At 48.1% G+C, this 22,018-nt stretch overlaps 1 protein-coding gene across 7 annotated transcripts in view; it reads left to right on the forward strand.

Annotated features, from left to right (window-relative positions):
* Nucleotides 1-10,694, forward strand: part of ELL2 (elongation factor for RNA polymerase II 2) — a 71,527-nt gene extending 60,833 nt beyond the window's left edge. For 2 of the 7 annotated variants that reach the window (XM_054054402.1, XM_054054410.1), the window contains one exon: nt 4,213-4,228. Coding sequence is in view for 1 of the 7 variants with exons in the window: in XM_054054409.1 (XP_053910384.1) it covers nt 4,213-4,332 (120 nt within the window). In the remaining 6 variants the exon portion in view is untranslated. Of the gene's footprint in view, nt 1-77; nt 204-1,809; nt 2,367-4,212; nt 4,390-10,608 lie in introns of those variants that run through there. The other 5 variants (XM_054054399.1, XM_054054409.1, XM_054054401.1 and 2 more) reach the window with 5 other exon arrangements.
* The last annotated feature ends 11,324 nt before the right edge of the window (nt 10,695-22,018 follow it).

The following is a 22,018-nucleotide window of genomic DNA, read 5'->3' on the forward strand; positions in this document are numbered from 1 at the left end:
TTCTTTCTAGTGCCTTTCAAGGCCCATTGACACCCAAAACAAAGGTGTGAATTATGGGAACAATTGCTGTGTTTCAGGGCAGTCTTGCTGCATACTTTTTCAGTGAAAGCATCTTCCTAGCCATCTGGCCGAAAGGTACCACAGTGCATCTGGAAGGGTTTACTGACTCGGAAGGTTTGCTGGCATCCCACATCAGCAGCGTGGTAAGCTCAAGTGGCCTGTGACTCACTTCTCACTCTTACAAATGTCATGCCACTGCATACAGCTGAGGAGTAGGTTGCTGCAGGCACCTGCTCTCATTGTCCGTGACCTGTTCAATTGCTCGTGTCAGTAACTTGGCTGTGGCCACAGCCATGCTCCTGCTGGATTGACAAGCATGTTTAAAGCCCACAAAAAAACAGAAGAATAAAGTCAAGACTCATGTGGTCCCAGGTCATCCAACAGGACATTCAGCATCAGGAAGGCCTGACAGGACAGACAATGTGGAGGCTCCAGCCAAAATCATCATGAGTAGAAGAGAGCATGAACAAGAGACATTTGGACTTTGATATCTGAGGAGGTGCTTATAAGATGCCACTGACCATAGCCTCTGGATACTGCCTGTCTTCTTCTTTTCTCATAAAATCCTGCCCTAGAGATGAAGACCAAGTGGGGATCTCACCAATGCTGATCAATATTTAAAGGATAGGGAGGTCAGGAGGATGGGGGCAGGCTCTGCTCAGTGGTGTCCAGCAACAGGACAAGGGAAAACAGGAACAAAATGGAGCATGGGAAGTTCTACCTGAACATGAGGAAAAACTTCTTTACTGTGAGGGTGGGACAGCACTGGTCCAGGCTGCCCATGGAGGGTGTGGAGTCCCCTCCGGAGACACCCGAACCCACCTGGATGCACTCCTGTGTAACTGCAGGAGGTGACCCTGCTTTACCAGGGGGGTGGATTCGATGGGCTCCAGAGGGCACTTCCAACCCCTCCATGCTGGGATTCTGGGATTCTGTGGAAGGAGAGTAAGACCATCTCATCCTCCCTTTACTGTAAATTGTACAAAGGCATCCAGCACACAAAAAATGATGTGGATCAAGGGTGAAAAACACTCAAGTGAAAGTGCAGCTACCCATGTATTAGGTAGCTGAGACAACAGCACGGAAGGAGATGACTCAGTGGACCCTGTGCTGCATCAGTTAAGCTCTTCACACAGCAAATCTCAGTAATAGGGCCAGAGACCAAACTGACATAGGATCATAGAATCATAAAACGGTTTGAGTTGAAAGGGACATTAAAGATCATCTAATTCCAACCCCTCTGCCATGGGCAGGGACACCTCCCACTGCATCAGGGGGCTCAAAGCCCCATCTGACCTGGCCTTGAACACCTCCAAGGATAGGGCAGCCACCATTCCCTTGGGCAACCTGGGCCAGGGCCTCACCACCCTCATTGTCAAGAATTTCTTCCTAATGTCTAGTCTAAATCTTCCCTCTCTCCACTTTAAAGTCATTCCTCCTTCCTGTCCCTGCATTCCCTGATCAAGAGCCCCTTCACAGCTTTCCTGAAGCCCATTTCAGGAGAGGAAGCTGCTCTAAGATCTCTCCAGAGCCTTATCTTCTCCAGGCTTAACCAACCCAAACTCTTTCAGCCTGGCTTTGTATGAAAGGTGCTCCAGCCCTCATATCATCTCTGTGGCCTCCTATGAACCTGTAAAAACTCACTGCCTAACCCCTTTCAGGTGCTGAAAATATGAAATTGGTTTTGCTTCATTAGTATTTCAGCAAAAGCTGAAATTGCTTTGGTTTTGTTTTTTCTTTTTCTTACAGGGCTTGTTTATTAATTCAATCAATCCCTTCTAAGACCAAAGAGTTATCAATGAAGCTTTAGCTGTATTAGAGCAGACACCTTGTGTGAGTGCATAACCGAGGGAAGGAAGGGATCACTCTGAAATGGAACAGAAGGTGGAAGCCTTTGACAAGAAAATACTGACAACCGTGGAGGTCAACCAACACAAAGCGAGCACCGAGTGCAGCAGGAGCCAACATCTGGGCTAGAAGTAGGGTAATCCTCTCACCTCTCCCTAGCATCTTCGGCCTTGCAGGGTGATGTGGGAGCTGCTGTGCAGTGAAACCCCTTTTGAAGGACAGCCTGGCCACCTCTGCAACCTGTCCTGGAATGGTTCCAGTGATTCCGATCTACCTGTATCCAAATGGCATCTCCTTCATACAAATCCATGTCCACCTCCCTTAACACATGCCTTCAGCCTCCTATCCTATGGAATTGCTCCTGCACCATAGTTGTGCCTTCTGAAGCACTCAAATGTTTTAAACACCTTAATTACCTTAAAATTTTAATGCATATTAACATTTATAGTGGTTTCTTACCTTTCTTTTGCTCTTTGTTTGTGAGGGTGGGGGAGAGGAGGGGCCACAATCCACAGATTCCAAGCACCTTTGTGCGTGATACCTCTTCCAGATCTCCCCTCTTCTCATTGTTTCCGAGCAGATGGTTTATCTACAGGAGAAATCGATTATACGGGAACACCCTCCACTGTTCAAGATGACTTTCAGAAATTATTTCTTTCTATGGATCACAGGGGACACTCACAGAACCGTTGTTGTCTTTGTGCTGACTTCAGCAGGATGCACTCATGTCCCACTACATTTCAGAGGGAAAACGTGGGGGGGGGAAACTCATAAAATTTCCCCTAGCCACAGAAAAATGTTTAATCAGAGATTTCACCTTTCTTTCTCCAATGATAACCAGCCACAAGAGACAGACCTGTAGGAAGTCAGATTTCATTAATTCTAACGCACATAAACCTGGATTTTTTCCAACTCAGATCACGTTGTAAGTCAGCAGAGGCTAATAAAACTCTCATAGAATCATAGAATCATTAGATTGGAAAAGGATTTTGAGATCATCAACTCCAACCGTACCTGTCTGCTATTAAATCATATCCCCAAGGACTTCATCTGCCCATTTTTTAAACCCCTCCAGGCATAGGGACTCCACCACCTCCCTGCGCAGTCTTTGCCAGTGCTCAAGAACCCTTTCTGTGAAGAACTGTTTCCTAATGTCCAATCTAAACCTGCCCTGGTGCAGCTTGAGGCCATTTCTTCTCTTCCTATCACCTGTCACTTGGGAGAAGAGACCAGCACCCACCTCTCTACAACCTCCTTTCAGACAGTTGTAGAGAGCAATAAAGTCTCCCTTCAGACTCCTCTTCTCCGGGCTACTCTCTTGCCTTAGCCGTGGAATACAAATAACAATAAAATTAGAATCACAGAATCATAGAATAGTTTGGATTGGAAGGGACTTTAAAGATCATCTAGTTCCAAGCCCCCCTGCCATGGGCAGGGACACATCCCACTAGATCAGGCTTCCCAAGAAGTTATGAGAAGATAATTTTGGTAACACATCAAGAGCATCCAGACATCCACATACAGCATGAAGAAGGGTGTGGAGGAGACAAACTCTCTTAAGGGACTTGTGCCTGTGCACAGGCCCCTGTGACATCCAACCCCCCGGCTCAGTGTAGTACCATGGAGTTTTTTCGTTTGATGTCCAGTCCATCTTCTTGGTATCTTAGTCTCTAACTGTGTGCTCCCTTAAGTGCTTCCCCAGCAGAGGAAAAAGGAATTAAGAGCAAAGAAGTTAAGATTAAAGGAGGCTCCTGGAAAGCTGGGGAGGGGCTCCTGATCAGGGAATGCAGGGACACAATGAGGAGGAACAGTTTTCAACTGAGAGAGGGGAGTTTTAGGTGAGATATCAGGAAGAAATATTTTCCTGTGAGGGTGGTGAGGCCCTCGTCCAGGTTACCCAGAGAAGTGGTGGCTGCCCCATCTTTCGAGGTGTTCAAGGCCAGGCTGGATGGAGCTGGGACATCCCCGATGTCCTGCCTCTGGCAGGGGGTGGAACTGGATGGTCTTTGAGGTCTCTTCCAACCCAAAGCATTCTATGAGTCTGTAAGAGAGTCACAGAGGTTCAAGAAAGTTGCAGAGCAATATTTCCCCCAGAAGTGACCCTAGGCTAGCTCATGTCCCTGAACAAAACTGCCAAACACTCCCTGCTAGAATCCAGCCTTTTTGTGAATTTATCATGGCAGCCGTGTGTAGGCTTGCATGTTTTTCCAGGGTAGGGTGTCAGGCTGCTGTAACAGTATTTATCATTGTTCTTAATCAGGAATTAGTTGAGCACTGCCTGTCAAAGGGTTCCATTTTCCCCAGGTATCCCAAAGTTCAGCCTGCTCCTTCTCTAAGATCTGCTGGCAAGATCAGTCTTCTGGAAAGACCTTGCGGGAGGTTCCAGCGCTGGCTGAGCCAGGAGTGTTGCAAAACCAGCTTTGATGTCTGCCAGATCCTCAAAGCACCAAGGTATGCAGGAACTTCTACAACACAAAATTTTCCATGCTTTCCAGGTCTCAAAACAAAGCTCGTCATGTTGGATAGCAGAGTCAGTGCCCTGTCTCTTACTCCCGATGTGTCTAGCATGGTTATACCATGCGTGTGTGCTGGGAGGGATCCTCATCAGCATGCCCCTTTTTTTCTGTCAACTTACTGTTCCTCCTGAGGGAGCAGGTGCTTTTACACTGTCTCTGACTGCTTTGGGAAGAGAAAATAGGAACATACAGCTATTTGGTGAGGCTGGATCTGCCTTTTTCCCACAGTCAGGGCAAAATTTCTCCAGTTTGTCATTGTGTTGGACACAAAGCACTGGAATTTTAAATCTTCCATAAAAGCTGCCTGATACCTTGCCTATGGAAAGTTTCCTCTAAGACTAATGATGTTCTGAGTCAGTGACCCAGTGCTTGTGAAAAAAAGACTGCCAGAGCTTTTCAAAAAGGCATAATACAGAAAAAAATATATCAGGCTCTCTCGGAGAAGGACAACATGGTTTGTTGAGTAGAGGTTAAGCCGCATCTTGCTGTATCTCCCTGAACTCTGTGTGCTCAGACTTCAAAGCTGAATGGCTGCTTGCACCTACAGCACATAGGTCTCTAGTCCCCTGCTGACATTCAACCCAGTGGGGACTGGGCTACATGAAAACACTTTAAAATGCACCATTCTATCATTCTATGGAGGTTCTGCTGTGAGCGAGTGGTGGAACTGGCAAAGCAGTAGGGTGTATTGAGAGTTAAAGTGCTGTCTGCCCAGGAGCAGCGGGAGTAACGCTAATGAGATATAAATCATGGTGCACACCATGAAACCAGATCAGGCCACCACATGGAGGTGGCTGGAAGAAATAGGGAAGCAACATGCCATTCCTGAGCTGTTTGGCAAAGGTGCTGGTCCATGAATACTAGCAATGACCTCTGGTTGCCTGCAGTCCATATAAGAAAAATCACAGAATTATAGAATGGTTTGGGTTTGAAGGGACCTCAAAGCTCATCCAGTTCCACCCCCTGCCAGGGACAGGCACACCTCCCACCGGATCAGGGGGCTCAAAGCCCCATCCAGCCTGGCCTTGAACACCTCCAGGATGGGGCAGCCTCTGGTTCTCTGGGCAACCTGGGCCAGGGCCTCCCCACCCTCAGCATGAAGAAGTTCTTCCTAATGTCTAATCTAAATCTTCTCCCTTCCAATTTAAATCCATTTCCCTGCACTCCTTCATCAGCAGTCCCTCTCCAGCTTTCCTGCAACCCCTTTCAGTACTGGAAGCTGCTCTAAGGTCTCCCCAGAACCTTCTCTTCTCCAGGCTGAACAACCTCAACTGTCTCAGTCTCTCTTCATAGCAGAGGGGCTCCAGGCCTTGGATCATCTCCATAAGTCACATTCAGAAATATTTGCCCTGCCTTAGTGTCATCATGTCTTACAGCACTGCACAGCGTGATGCATCTCCACCACAAACAAAAGGGAAGAACTGTATAACTTATTTATTAATTGCACTTGATTCTTCTGAAAGTTTCTTCCTGTTTATGAACAGATACATCAGGTAGCTCTGCTGTCACAACTGAAATAATTCAGATGATGAGGCCCCGCCTTAAATCCTTGGTTTGGTTTTGGGCTCCTCAGCACAAAGAAGACATTGAGGGACCGCAGCAAGTCCAGAGAAGGGAATGGAGCTGCGGAAGGATCCAGAGCCCCAGGAGGCAGCTAAGGGCTCTGAGGCTGTTTAGCCTGGAGAAGAGGAGCCTGAGGGGAGACCTCATAACTCTCTGCAGCTCCCGGAAAGGAGGTTGTGGTGAGGTGGGTGCTGGGCTCTTCAATTAAGTGACAAGCAACATGACAAGAGGAAATGGCCTCAAGCTGTGCTTTGGGAGGTTTAGTATGGATATTAGGAAAAAAGGTTTTTACTGGCAGAGTGGCAAAGCCCTAGAAAAGGCCGCCCAGGGTGGTGGTTGAGTCTTCATCCCTGGAGAGGTTCAAAAATTGTGTGGCTGTGGCACTTCTGGACATGGTTTAGCACACATGGTGGGGTTGGGCTGATGGTTGGACGGGGTGAGCTTTTCCAACCTTAATGATTCTGTGATTCTGTGATCACATTCCAGCCTCATGGGGAATTCTTCATCCCTAACGATGTGGTGATCACAGGGTTCACACAACCGCCTTTGCCTCTTATATGTACAGTTTGCACACTGGTTGAGAACAGATACCCAAAGGACTCCAGTCCAATGTAAACTGCCCAGGGTTACAGCTTTGTCTTACTTTTGTAGGTAATGAGCCTCAAGGAACCACGGCACCACTAAAACGCAACAACTTTTCTTCTCAGCAACCTGGCACTGCTTGAAACAGGAAGAGGACTCTTGTACGGAGTGCATTGCCTCCCATGGCATCCAGGGTACAAACTTTGACAAAGCCACAACATCATGTAGGGGTCTTAGTGCAGAATTTAGAGCTACATGGGTCTCCTTTCTCAGCCACCTGCTTTCCTGCACCTTCAACTTATGCTGCTGTTTGGTCTCTGCCTTCAGTCCAACATAAGTTTGGTTTTCAAAACACATAGCACTTACCCCTTAGCTTCTCCCTGCCTCACACCTTAGCCCAATCTTGTGTATCCAGAAGAAACAGGATTTTTATTGTATATAACAGAGCACAAATTTGTAGGCATAGTAACTTTAAAGATTCCAGAAGAACATTTGTGACATAATCATAGAATTGCCAGGTTGGAAAGGACACACTGGATCATCGAGTCCAACCATTCCTAAGACTCCCTTAAACCATGTCCCTAAGCACTTCATCAACCTGTTCCTTAAACACCTCCAGGGAAGATGACTCGACCACCTCCCTGGGCAGCCTGTTCCAGTGCCCAATGACCCTTTCCGTGAAGAATTTTTTTTCTGATATCCAGCCTGAACCTCCCCTGGCGAAGCTTGAGGCCATTCCCCCTTGTCCTGTCCCCTGTCACTTGGGAGAAGAGTCCGGCTCCCTCCTCTCCACAACCTCCTTTCAGGTAGTTGTAGAGAGTAATAAGGTCTCCCCTCAGCCTCCTCTTCTCCAGGCTAAACAACCCCAGCTCCCTCAGACGCTCCTCGTAAGACTTGTTCTCCAGCCCCCTCACCAGCTTCGTTGCTCTTCTCTGGACACGCTCCAGAGCCTCAACATCCTTCTTGTGGTGAGGGGCCCAGAACTGAACACAGTACTCAAGGTGCGGTCTCACCAGTGCCGAGTACAGAGGGAGAATCACCTCCCTGGACCTGCTGGTGACCCCATTTCTGATCCAAGCCAAGATGCCGTTGGCCTTCTTGGCCACCTGGGCACACTGCTGTCTCATGTTCAGTCGGCTGTCAACCATTACCCCCAGGTCCTTCTCTTCTGTGCAGCTCTCCAGCCATTCTTCCCCCAGTCTGTAGCACTGCATAGGGTTGTTGTGCCCCAGGTGCAGGACCCGGCATTTGGCCTTGTTAAACCTCATGCCATTGGTCTCGGCCCAGCAGTCCAGCCTGTTCAGATCCCTTTGCAGAGCCTCCCTACCCTCCAGCAGATCCACACTTCCTCCCAGCTTAGTGTCATCTGCAAACTTGTTGAGGGTGCACTCAGTGCCTTCATCCAGGTCATTGATAAAGACATCGAACAGAGCTGGACCCAGTACTGAGCCCTGAGGAATGCCACTTGTAACTGGTCTCCAGCTGGAGTTAACTCCATTGACCACCACTCTCTGGGCCCGGCCATCCAACCAGTTTTCAACCCAGGAGAGTGTGCGCCTGTCCAGGCCAGAGGCTGACAGTTTCTGAAGCAGAATGCTGTGGCATCCCTAGACAGAGGATTATTCTGAAGGTTGAAAATAAAATAAGAGTGGAATTTACTGCTTTTACCTCTCAAAATGAGCAAAGCAGGATCTCCGAGCTATGTCTCATTCTTCCAGCTTCTTAATATCCCAGAATGAAATCATATGCTGGCAGACTGACTCAGAGGGAACTGAGTCGCCTACTGAGTAACTGCTCCAGCCACATCCAGAGTCACCAGTCCTCACTGTGCTGGCACCAAAGGCTTTGGGCAGTGATGCTGTGCCATTGCCAACTGCACTTACCTCATGACTCACAGGTCATGTGTGGCACAGGGAGGAGACAACCCTGAGTCAACACAGTACAGAAGTGTAGAGGACTGGAGAAAGCAAGGATGCTGGACAGTGGCTCCCCAGCCAAAAGGAAATATTGGATTACTGGAATTGTCTTAGTGCTTCTTACACTGCAGCTTTATTTTTTGGCTTTTGAGGATTCCAAGTGGAAGTGAGAAAGTAAAACCAAACACAATCTGTGGCCATGGGCAGTAGTGCCCAGCTCCAAGATGCCTGCAAGGCAGGAAACTTCACAGAACAGAGCATGGGGAGTTGGAAAGCACATCAGTAATTAACCACCGGGTTACTACATACTGTATCTCTTGTGTGATGTACCCCATTGTTCGAGGATAATTATAGATTGGCTCCTGAATCTCAGTGACTGCTCACATAAACATCTGTTGTTGAAACGAAGTTGAGGCCAGCCTGACATGCTTCATGTGGGCTGCTGGATGGGTATCCTCTACCACGAAAAAGACATGTCAAAGAATCATAGTATCATAGAATCATAGATTGGTTTGAGTTGGAAGGGATATTAAAGATCATCTAACTCCAACTCTTCCCACTGATTCCTTCCCACTTCCCACTGGATAAGGGGCTCAAAGTCCCATCCAACATGGCCTTCAACACCTCCAGGGATGGGGCAGCCACAGCTTCCCTGAGCAATCTGAGCCAGGGGCTCAACACCCTCATTGTGAAGAATTTCTTCCTTTTGTCTAGTCTAAACCTGCCCCTCTCCAATTTATAGCCCTGTTATGACAGAGAAGCAGACACCTGTGATTAAACCCCTCCAACCTTCACCACATACTGTGCCAGACATTTTTCCTGCTGATTCCAATTAAACGTTAAAGGTAGAGACAGCCAATGAGTGTACCTCCTAATTATCTCCACGTTAAAGATGCTTATCTTTCTGATGTGTGACACATCATCTCTCTCCACAGCAATTCCAGCCTTTGAGCAACAGCACGGTCTGTCTTGCTTTTCATTTATACATGTGTAAATTGATTATCACCTTGGTAAGGCACAACTTTCCTTTTTGTTCAAAAATACATAGAAATAACTAATTTTCTGTGTAACACTGAAATTAGTGCCATACCAACAACCCCTCTCTATAATATTAAAAAAAATAAAAAGCCAAATGAAACCCTCAGTGTGGACATCATCTCTCTCTGACAGATACAGGGTGTTTTCTTCTCTTCTGACGATGTTTCATCATTTTAAAATAGCCTCCAAGGTCACCCTGTGCCTCATCTCTGTGAAGGATTATTGTGCTTGAGAGCAAAGAGTGAAACCTCATCAAGACCCTCCATATTACTTGAGTATCAAAAAGCAGAATTGCATCTGACCTCAACAGAGAACATTTTCTAGGTGTGACCTGGGGTGGACAGCTTCTTCTTTGTAGGCATATTGGAGGATTGCACATTGACCATGTCTTGGGGCAAAGAAACCTGGAGACACTACAGGGAGTGGGATGTATTTGAGATGATCACAGAATCATAGAGTTGCTTGGTTGAGAAAGACCTTTGAGATCATCAACTCCAATCGTACCTGTCCATTACTAAAACACACTGCTGAGCACTTCATCTACCTGTCTGTTAAACACCTTCACAGATGGTGACTGCACCACCTCCCTGGGCAGCCTCTGCCACGGCCTGATGACTTTTTGCTGAAGAAATTCTTCTTGATGTCCAATCTGAACCTGCCATGGTGCAGTTTGAGGCCATTCTGTCTTGTCCTATCACCTATAACTTGGTAGAAGAGACCAACATCCACCTCACCGCAACCTCCTTTCAGGCAGCTGTAGACAGTAACGAGGTCTCCCCTCAGCCTCCTTTTCTCCAGGCTAAACAACCCCGGGTCCCTCAGCTTCTCCTCATAACCCTTGTTCTCCAGCCCCTTCTCCAGCTCCATTTCCTTCTCTGGATGTGTTCTAGCCCCTCAATGTCCTTCTTGGAGTGACTAGCCCAAAACTGATCCCAGTATTTGAGGTGTGGTCTCACCAGCACCAAATACAAGGGTGTAAACACTTCCTTGGTCCCATGATGATGAGATCCCTTGCAGCAACATCACACTACAGATTGACAGGAAATTGAAAGCAATCTGAGGTCTTCTCTCCTGCCTTCTTTTAGGAGACCCCACCTCTGAAGCCAGTTTGGAGAATTCTTGAGTTTGTTTCCAAGGGATCAAACAAGTCGATGAAGGCAGAGAAGGCTGGGCTTTGACAAACGAGGACTGTGCAGCAGGACCAGATGGAACTCCTCATTGCACAATGGCAAGTTGCGTCTTCATGGACAGCTTTCCCAAAACCTGGTTTTCTTCATTCTCCTCCCCTGCTGATGATGTCTCAGGCACAGGTCATTCTTGAAACTTAGATTAAACCTAAAATAGAAAAAAAGAAGCCACACTCTCAATGTGGAGAACCTGTTGTGAGCCACACAGCAATGAGGCAATGGGAATTCTCTGTCACTCAGGCAGATTTTGCTAGTCTCAGCTGTTTTTCTGATGGCCCACTGAGCTCTGTGCTTCCTCCAAGATGCACAGCCACGGAAAAGCAGGGGAATGATCAAAAGTGGGGGGAAAACATAGACTCAGCACAGCTGGTAGACAAGCACTGAGTCGGTACTAATGTGGCACCTGAGGGAATGCTGCACCACAAGATTCCCAGCTCCCCTCCCATCCTGTGTGGGTGGAGCAATGGAAATGACTATCCCTGGCCACTCATCACAGCACTCCACAGGCAGCATCTTTGGGCTATAGCTACAGACTTGTCACCATAGGCAGGGTAATGCATTAAAGTCCTGCAAAATCTCCATTTTAGCCAAGTGCAAACTTTCTCAAGACTTACTCAAATGAATTGGCATCTACATCCACTAAGTTTTCCAGGATGACATCCAGCCTCCTCATTACCAGTTAGAAAGAGGAAAGAGTCACTTCACAGGCAGATCTCCTGTTTTTCTTCCCAGCAATGCACTACAAAGATCTGGATGTGCCCCACTGCATCACCACCTTCTGTATAGATGCTTTAGCATCCAGAGGATAGACCACCTTAAATTACTCTGCAAGGGGTGGAATTATTAAGGACCTGCAAAAAAATTCCAACAAATGCAGGAAGGAAAATGTCATTTCACATCTAGTTATTTGATTCAGGGGTCTTGTTTCCACATCCTTTTTTTTCAGAAGTTAAATCAGATTTGCAATAAAACTACAGTGGCTACACACTATTGAAAGAGTTTGAGGCTGGAAGTTTTCCTAGCATACCCTCACACACACTGGGATTCATGGATGTGATTGAGAGCAGCCCTCCAGAGAAGGACTTGCGGGTGCTGGTCAATGAGAAGCTCAACATGAGCCGGCAACGTGCGCTCGCAGCCCAGAAGGCCAACCATGTCCTGGGCTGCAGCAAAAGAAGCGTGGCCAGCAGGTTGGGGGAAGGGATTCTGCCCCTCTATTCCTCTCTTGTGAGACCTCATCCAGAGTGCTGCATCCTGTTCTGGAATCCTCAACATAAGAAGGATATGGAGCTGTTGGAATGCGTCCAGAGGAAGCTACGAGGATGATTGGAGGGCTGGAGCATGTCCCACACAAGAACAGGCTGAGAGAGTTGGGTTTGTTCAACCTGGAGAAGAGGAGGCTCCAAGGAGATCTTGTAGTGACCTTTCAGTACCTGAAAGGGGCATAAAAGAAAGCTGAGGAGAAACTGTTCACAAAGGCTTGTGGTGATAGGATGAGGGAGAATGCGTATAAACTGGACAGGAGCAGATTAAGACTAGACATAAGGAAGAATTTCTTCACCATGAGAGTGGTGAGGCTCTGGAACATGTTGCTCGGGGAAGTTGTGGCTGCTTCATCCCTGGAGGTGTTTAAGGCCATGTTGGATGGGGCCTTGGGCAGACTGATCCAGTGGGAGGTGTCCCTGCCCATGGCAGGTGGGTTGGAACTGGATGATCTTTAACATCCCTTCCAAACCAAACTATTCTATGATTCTATGATTTTATGATTCTGTGTACCTGACAAGAGGGAAACTTGATCATGATTTCAACACAGGGCACAAAAAAATCCCAATTTCTTCCTTTTAAACACTTTGCAAATTCTTTGCATATTCTTTTCATATAATGAGTGTCTACTTATTGCTGTTCTTGCCCCAGCATCAGTGACAGAAGCATTACCTGGACACTTTTACAAGAAACACACATTGCAGCCACCATGTGGACCAAATATCTGGCTCTTTCATCTCATTGAAGATCCTTCCCAGCAGCTGCTCGGCTGCAGCTCCTTTCCCACACCATGGGCAAGGCTGCTCCTGCCTGCCTGCACCCTCTTCTGAAGCAGGCACCGTGCAGCAGCACCTCGGATCCGGATTTGTCCAATCCTAGCAACCGCAGAAAGGATGAGACTGCAGGGAGGAGATTCTTCGGAAACAACTGGGTGAACCAGCACTCTCCAACATGCCTGCAGCTGGAGGCATGGTGGCTAGTGATAGTCAGAATGCAAGTTCTAAGGAAGCTGGGTCTGTTTCTGATAGGCTGGCAGCAATGGGATGAAACGTGGCAGCAAGCTGGAATGCCTCCAGAGGAGGCTACACAATGTCAAACCAACACTTGCAAGACTTGTTCCTACCCATTTGTATCCATTTTTTTCAGCTAAAAAGATCAGCACAGATCTTGAAGTACATTAACTGGATGCTCCAGCTTTGGACCAATTTATAGACACTGAAAGTGATTTTGCAAAGACTTATGATCTTGTTTTACAAAGATTTTATAGTATTCTCTGTTTGGGTAATGCAAGCAAGAGTACCTGTGGAAGTAAGGATTATTTTAGCTTTGGCCTTCCAGCTCCAGCTCAGCTACAAACTGATTTGCAAATAGCTTTTCTATGCTCCAAAGGAAAGGAGCGGTGGACCATGTCTTGTTGTTTCCTTTCAAAACAATACCTCTGTTAACACCAAGAAAACACAGCTTCTCAGAGCATGAAAAAGTGGTCCAAAAAGATATTTTTACAAGAATTCTGAGAAATATGCAGTGTGTAGTAGTGTTACATACAGATTTAGAAATACACTCATTTACTGCCTCCTCATCAGGGAAGAGGGAGAAGGCACTGAACTCTTCTGTCTGGACCCGAGCGAATGGCAGGAAGATGCTGGGGGAGAGGTTTTAAGTTGGACATTAGGAGGAGATTCTTCACCCCGAGGGTGGTGGACCACTGGAACAGCTCCCAGGGAAGCAGTCACCAAGCCTGACAATATTCCACAAGCATTTGGGCATCACCCTCAGACACACGGTGTGAATGTTGGGATGTCCTGTGCAGGGACAGGAGTTGGACTCGATGATCCTTGTGTGTCCCTTCCAACTCAGGCCATTCTGTGATTCTGTGATTTATTGGCACTGAAATCAACAGAAATTCTGGCTTGATATACAAACTGTTTATTGTTCTCACAACTCTTTCTTGCTCTGCTCAGTTCAGTTTCCTTATCAAATCTTATAGCTCCAAGTCTTCTTTCGCACTCCAATAGTCTTGCTGATTTCAGGGATGATGTGCATCAAGAGGACTGAAGGGGAAAACTCAGGATGCAAATAACCTGCAAGACCACACAGGGAGAGAAGATCATGCACTCCCAATATGGTGCTGAGCAGTGGCGTAAGAACTCGGAAATTGTTCTGACATTTCTACAGAATTAGAAAAGCAAGAGGAAATAAACTGAATTCCAGGATCCCCACACAATATATGGTTCCAAGCAATTCTCTGCAGCAATATTGTCCAATTAAAAAAATACTCCATCACACAGGGAACATTATTACTCTTAGAGAAATATAAAGGCAGGAAATCCACTCTGCAAGACAAAAGGGGATCAGAAACAGAGGATGGGAAATGACTCACCGAACCCAGGCCAAAGGGGGGAGACACCTGACCGAAACGATTCCTGGTGCTTCCGCACCGAAATCTGGGGACAGACACAAAAGATCCAATATCAACACAGTGTCCAGAGGGGAAAGTCTGGGGATCTACAGCTGATTTTCTGTGTCATATGTAGTGAATTCCCTTGACTTTCCTGAATCTCGTCTTGGAGTTTTTGAAGGCAAAAGTAATCAAACCCTTGCAAGCATTATAAAAGGAATCTGCACATAAGTAGCATCTAAATGAGACCAGTGCCCCAACATTGCATGATCATTATTAAGAGATTTGAGATTAGTGACTATAGGTACTGTTATCAAAGATTCACAGAATGGTTTGGGTTGGAAGGGACCACAAAACCCATCCAGTTCCAGTGTCTGCCATGGGCAGGGACACCTCCCACTGAATCAGGAGCTCAAAGCCCCATCCAACCTGGCCTTGAACACCTCCAGGGATGGGGCAGCTACAACTTCTCTGGGCAGCCTGGGCCGGGGCCTCCCCACCCTCTCAGGAAAACATTTGTCCCCAAAATCTCATCTCAGCTTTCATCTTTCAGCTGAAAAACATCCCACCCTCATTCTGTCCCAGTACTCCTTGATCAAGAGACCCTCCCAACTTTCCTGCATCCCCGTTCAGTACTGGAAGCTGCTCTAAGGTCTCCCCACAGCCTTCTCTTCTCCAGGCTGAACAACCCCAACTCTCTTAGCCTGTCCTCATAGCAGAGGGGCTCCAGCCCTCGCATCATCTCTGTGGCCTCCTCTGGACCTGTTCCAACAGTTGCATGTCCTTCTTGTGTTGCAGATCCCATAACTGTACACAAGATTCCAGGTGGGGGTCTTAGGACAGCAGAGCAGAGGGGCAGAATCTCCTCCCTCACCCTGCTGGTCCTACTGCTCTGGATGCAGCCTGGGACATGGCTGGTTTCTGGGCTTTGAGCACACATTGCCAGCTCCTGTCAAACTTCTCATCCACCAGTATCCCAGGGCTTGTTGGATCACTTCCAACAGCGATTCTTCAAAGCAACAGGATGAAGCCAGGACATCTTTTGCGTTCCACAGCAGCCACATTACTCAGTACCTAATAGCTGCTACACAGGACAAGAACAGGTTGAGCTTGTGTACTCTTTGCTTACTTTTTTCAGTCTTCCATGTTTTCATCCAGTCCTTCAGTTCCTACAACTTATTTGACATATCATGCAGGAGACTGAGAGAAGTAATGAAGTGTTTTAAATTACCTGAAATTTAATTAAGAAATATTTTAAAACAGTGCCAGAGCACAAGTGGAGTCCTCCAACAAAACACATTCTGCTTGTGTGGCCTCTGCAATGACCAGCTGAGGAAAAAAACAGTTTTCCTTCAGTAGCCCCAAGGAGAAGGACTTGGGGCTCTGGGTGATGAGAAGCCTGACATGAGCTGGCAAGGTGCACTCACTCAGAGTGGTCATCACCAATGCATGCCCTACACATTCTTCCATGCATCTAAAGCAGCATGGCCAGCAGGGTGAGGGAGGGGATTCTGTCCCTCTGCTCCACTCTGGTGAGACCCTACCTGGAGCCTTGTGTCCAGTTCTGGAATCCCCAACATAAGAAGGACATGGAACTTTTGGAACAGGTCCAGAGGAAGCCATGGAGATGATGCAAGAGCTGGAGCACCTCTGCTCGGAGGCCAGGCTGAGACAGTTGTTTCTTCAGCCTGGAGAAGAGAAGGCTGTGGGGAGACCTTAGAGCATCTTCCAGCTGCTTTAGATGCAGCCCAGGGCACGGTTGGTTTGTGGGCTCTGAGTGCTCGTTGCTGACTCATGTCAAACTTCTCATCAGTCAGCACAGGGTGATGCATAGAGCAATGTGTAGGGTAATGCACAAGAGATGAACCCAGCGAGGTATTGTGTGGGGTGGCATACAGAATGATGTGCAGAGGATGTGCATGGGATTTGTAGATGCATGGAAGAATGTGTAGGGCATGCATTGGGGGTGAGCAAGGGATATGTGGAAAGTGTGTGTGATATGCGTGGGGTGATGAGCGGGGCATGTGCAGGGTTATGCATGGGAGGTGAATAGGGTGGTGTTACCATCTAGAGAAGGCTGCACAGTGGATGCATGGGAGGTGCATGGAGGGATGCACAGGGCATGTGTATTGGATGTGAGGAAGATGTGCAGGAAAGGCATGGGGTGATGAGAAAAGGGTGTATGAAGGGAAGCATCAGAGATGTGCAGGGTGGTGCTGCTATGCAATGGTGGTTGCTTGAGGGTTTCTTGGGGATGTGCGGGACTCGCTCAGGTGATGCTCAGAATGTGCTCAGGGGATGCATATGGTATGGTTCAGGATGCTCAGTGAGGTGCAGAGGGGATGCATGTGGGATGAGTTGAGGATGCTTGGGGGATACTTGTGGGGTGCACGGGGGTTGCTCAGGGAATGCGCAGAGCGGGAGCCCGGGGGAAGTCTCGGACTCACCCCTCCTCATCCTCTCACTTTCTCCTCCAGCTGTTTTAGCTCGGGGGATGAGTCGGGGATGCGCATAGGATGCTTGGATGCTTGAGCAATGAGTGGGGGATGCTCAGGGGATGCTTGAGGGATGTCTGGGGAGGTGCTGCCGCCCAGAGGAGGTTGTGCGCCTCGGAGAAGCCCGCGGATGGCCTCGGTCGTTCCTTTTTCCGCTTCTTCGTCCAACAGCTTTGCTTGAGGGATGCTTGGGGGATGCGCATGGGATGCTCGCGCAATGAGTGGGGGATGCATTGAGGGTGCTGAGGGGATGCGCAGTCAGTGGACGGGGGGCACACGGGGAATACTCGGAGATGCACCGGGGATGCGTGGGCAATGAGTATGGATGCTCAGGGGATGCTCGGAGGATGCTTTGGGGATGCTCAGGGGATGCGTTGGGCCGTGCCGCCTCCCTCGGTCACCACCCCCCCCTCCCCGTCCAACAGTTTTGCTCGGGGAATGTTCAAGGGATGCGCGGGACATGCGTAGGGGTTGCAAGGAGAGATCCAGTTGGATGCTCGGGGAATGCTCAGAGGATGCATGAGGCGCTGCTGCCGCCCAGCGGAGTTTGGGCGCCTCGCAGGAGCCCAGAGGTGGCCTCGGTCACCTCCCCTCCATCCCACCCCCTCGACCCCTTCCTTCTCCAGCTGTTTTGGTTGAGGGATGCTCCGGGGATGCACTGAGAGATGCATTGGGGCTGCTCAAGGGCTGCACTTCACATGCTCAGGGGATACTCGGGGGATAGATGAGGGATGCTCAGGGAATGCGCAAGGGATGCTCAGGGGATGCTTGAGTGATGGTCGAGGGGTGCATGGTGTGATGCTGCTGCCCAGCAGAGTTTGGGCTCCACACGGGAGGCTGGAGGCAGCCTTGGTGATGGCTGTGGTAGCGAGCTTATCGTGTGAAGGACAGATACAGAGAATGAAGAAGACAAAACAGGAATATATTAACAACAACAACAACAAAAAAATCACAATTTTTATTTGGCTTTTCAGTGGAAGCTGGAGATGCTGAAATATTCTGAGTGGTTTCCTTCACCCAATTCTCTTGTGGAAAACCACAGAGACCCAAAGAGCCTGGTCAGGTCACTCGCCTGGGGAAGAGGCAGCAGTAGGTCCCCAGAGAGCACAGCCTGCTTGCAGGAAATCGTTTCCTGGCTCCTGTCTTTCTTGGCAATTGCATCCAATGAGACCAGGTTCTCTGTTGCTTGCACCAGCCTACAGACAAATTCATCTCTACCATCAGGACCTAAAGCAGCTGTTCTGACCAGGTATCTCCTCACATTCACCGTGAACAGGGATAAAGATTGACACAAGAGGCAAGAGGGTCAGTGAATGCAGATCCATGGCATCCCCACTTGTGTGCTCTTGCCTTGGTCACCCCTGCCCGGAGTAGCCTGACAGTGTCCCTGACCACAGGAGGGGGCAGCGGAAGGGTTGCCTAATCCTCGTAGAAACACAGAATTTTCTGATTATTTCCCAGGTCCAGACAACTGTGACACATTTCTTGGAAAATAATATTTTTGAAAATCTAATTGTAATTACAACAAGAGATTGAGCCTGCCAACATTGCTGTGTCTGTGCTGTCTATGTATAAACAGGCAGGAATCATAGAATCATAGAATCATAGAATCGCTAGGTTGGAAATGACCTTTGAATTCATCAAGTGAAACCGTCCCTATCCATTACCGAACCACATCTCTGAGCACCTCATCTGCCCATCTCGTTAAACCCCTCCAGGGACAGGGACTCCACCACTTCCACACCTACAGGGAGTGGGATGTGTTTTAGGTAATCACAGAATCATAGAGTTGCTTGGTCGAGAAAGACCTTTGAGATCATCAACTCCAACCGTACCTGTCCATTACCAAAACCCACATCTGAGCACTTCATCTACCTGTCTGTTAAACACCTTCAGGGGTGAGACTCCACCACCCCCATAGGCAGCCTCTGCGAGCGCCTGAGAACCTTTTTGGGGAAGAAATTCTTCCTGATGTCTATTCTGAACCTGCCTTAGCGCAACTTGAAGACATTCCCTCTATCTAGTCTTATCACCTTTTCCTTGGGAGAAGATGCCAACACCCACCTCACCACAGCCTCCTTTGAGGGAGCTGCAGGGAGCAATGGAGTCTCGTTTCAGCCTCCTTTTCTCCAAGCTAAGCAACCCCAGGTCCCTCAGCCATTCCTCATAACCTTTGTTCTCCAGCACCTTCCCAGCTCTATTCCCTTTTCTGGATATGCACCAGCCTCTCAACCTCCTTCTTGGAGTGAGGAGTCCAGATTTGAACGCAGGATTTCAGGTGTGACCTCTCCAGCACTGAGTCCAGGGCCACAATCCCTTCCCTGCTCCTGCTGACCACACTGTTTCTGACCCAAGACAGGGTCTTGGGTCATGTTGTTGGCATTCTTGGTCACCTCAGTCACTGCTGTCTCCTGTTCAGCTGCTGTTGACCAACACCCCCAGGTCCTTGTCCTCCAGGCACCTTTCCAGCCACTCTTCCCCAAACCTGGATCCGCACAGGGATATTGCGTCCCAAGTGCAGGACCTGGCATTTGGCTCTGTTGAACCTCAACCCATTTGTCTGAGCCCATGAAAACCATAATCCTTCATTCTCAGCTGAAAGGATGTTTTCAGTGATACACACAATTCCTACCACATCACTGGGATGTTTCAATAGTGTTTTTCTGCCAACTGCTTATCAAAGGAACTGGGAACAGAGGGAAGGTGTGAAGAACAGAGCCTGTCTGGCTTTTTAAACAGCTTCACTTAACCAGACAAGGTTTCTCAGGTGCTGAGTACTACTGCAAATCTCAACCACCCACAACACATTCAAAAATCCTTGGAAGCATAACCTGTCATTCTGAAAATAAAGAAAAAGGTGCATCAAAAGGAGCTGCCTCATCTCCCAAGCTCATAAATTAATTCTGGTCACTGTGCATCATCCTTAAATAATTCCTACAGACATTCACCCTGCCTCTTCTCTGCAAACTCTGTTTTCATCTGGGATCCCAGACATCTTCTCTCTTAAGGTGTAAAGCCATTCTTGAGAGAAATAACTGCAATTTTTTTATTTTTTTATCAGAACATTCACAGGATGACCTGAGTCAGAAAGGATCCACAGGGACCGTTGAGTCCAACTCCTGTCCCTGCACAGGACACCCCAACATTCACACCATGGGGCTGAGGGTGATGTCCAAAACCTGCTGGAATATTGTCAGGCTTGGTGACTGCTTCCCTGGAGCTGTTCCACTCCTTCTCCTAATGTCCACCACAGGAAGTCCTGTGCAGCCTGACTTGTCCTCACTTTCCACATTTGGTACTACTTTTCACAAGTTGTTCAAGACCAGGTTGGATGGGGCTTTGAGCAACCTGATCCAGTAGAAGGTGTCGCTGCCCATGGCAGTGGATGGAACTTGATGGGCTTTGAGGTCCCTTGGCTTATTTCAGAAACAGCATGACAAGCAGGTCCAGGGAAGTTGTTCTGCTCCAGTGCTTGGCACTGATGAAACTCCACCTCAAATACTGTGTTCAGTTCTGGGCCCCTCACTACAAGAAGAATGTCGAGGCTCTGGAGTGTGTCCAGAGAAGAGCAACAAAGCTAGTGAGGGGGCTGGAGAAGAAGACATAAGAGTAGGTGCTGAGGAAACTGGGGTTGTTTGGCCTTGAGAAGAGGAGGCTGAGGGGAGACCTTATTGCTCTCTACAACTACCTGAAAGGAGGTTGTAGAGAGGAGGAAGCTGGCCTCTTCCAAGTGACAGGTGATAGGACAACAGGGAATGGGGTCAAGCTGCACCTGGAGAGGTTCAGACTGGACATCAGGAAAAAATTTTTCACAGGAAGGGTCATTGGGTACTGGCAGAGGCTGCCCAGGAAGGTGGTTGAGTCACCATAATACCTGGAGTTATTTAAAAGATGGGTAGACAAGGTACTCAATGACATGGTTTAGTGGCAGATAGGAATGGTTGGATTCAACAATCTAAGAGGTCTTTTCCAACCTACTGATTCTGTGATTCTATGATTCTATGAAAGCAGCCTGGCTAAAACAACAGAGCAAATTAACTGGGAACAGCTTGTGGTCTCAGAACTCTTCTGTTTTCCTAGAAACAAGAGAATGAAAAGTAATACCAAATGTGGAAAGTCAGAAGAAGTCAAGCCGCCCAGGATTTTCCGTGGTGTGGCAAGCTTGTGGTTGGTGCCTGGCCAGCAGCAGTGGGATTGTGGTGCACAGAGAGATGCCTAAACCTTAATTTCTGAGGAACACAAACAAGTGGGTGGACCTCAATATGCATATTTTTCTGTGCGCAGTGGAGCAAGTTTCCTTCTACAATGCTGATGCTGCAGAAAACTGAATTTGGGAAGCCCCATTTGGGGTAGGGACAGACCTCTTGTTCCTGTAATGTGCAACATCAATTAACTGAAAACAAATTAAAGATAGCATGGGCCTTGGTGCTGGTTTCCCCCTTCCAGATTAATGAAAATAAGTTGAATTTCTTTGTTCTCCTTTATTAAGCCTTGTTTGGTTTTTTTTTTTTTTCAAATAGCTAAATTGTGAGTAGATTGCTTATATTTAGTGAGATACTTGCAGGGATTTCCCACCAGTCCTGGGCTCCCCAGGTTTGGAAGAGCTGTGTGGACACACCGGAGTGAGGCCAGCAATCACGGTGATGAAGGGTCATGAACATCTGTTATATGAGGGGGGCATGAGAGAGCTGGGGCTACTTCACCTGGTGAAGAAGATGGTCAAGAGGGTCTTGCCCACGTGCATGAATACCTGACAGAAGAATGACAAGGATGGGGACAGGCTCTTCCTAGTGGTGCCCAGTGCCAGAGGCAACAGGCACAGAGTGAATCATAGAATCATAAGGTTGGAAAAAATCTTTGAGATGATCAAGCCCAGCCATACCTGTCTACTACTAAACCACATCCCCAAGCACCTCATCTATGTGCTTTTTAAGCACCCCCAGGGATGGTGACTCCACCACCTCCCTGGGCAGCCTCTGCCAGTGCCTGAGAACCCTTTTGGGTAAGAAATTTCTCCTAATGTCCAGTTTGAACCTGCCCTGGCACAGCTTAAGGGTTTTCCCTTTCATCCTATCACTATTATTTGAGTGGAGACCAACAACCACCTCACCACAACCGCTTTTCAGGGAGCTGTGGACAGCGATGAGTTCTC

The sequence above is a fragment of the Cuculus canorus genome, chromosome Z, assembly GCF_017976375.1.
Source record: "Cuculus canorus isolate bCucCan1 chromosome Z, bCucCan1.pri, whole genome shotgun sequence".
Lineage (NCBI taxonomy): Eukaryota > Metazoa > Chordata > Aves > Cuculiformes > Cuculidae > Cuculus > Cuculus canorus.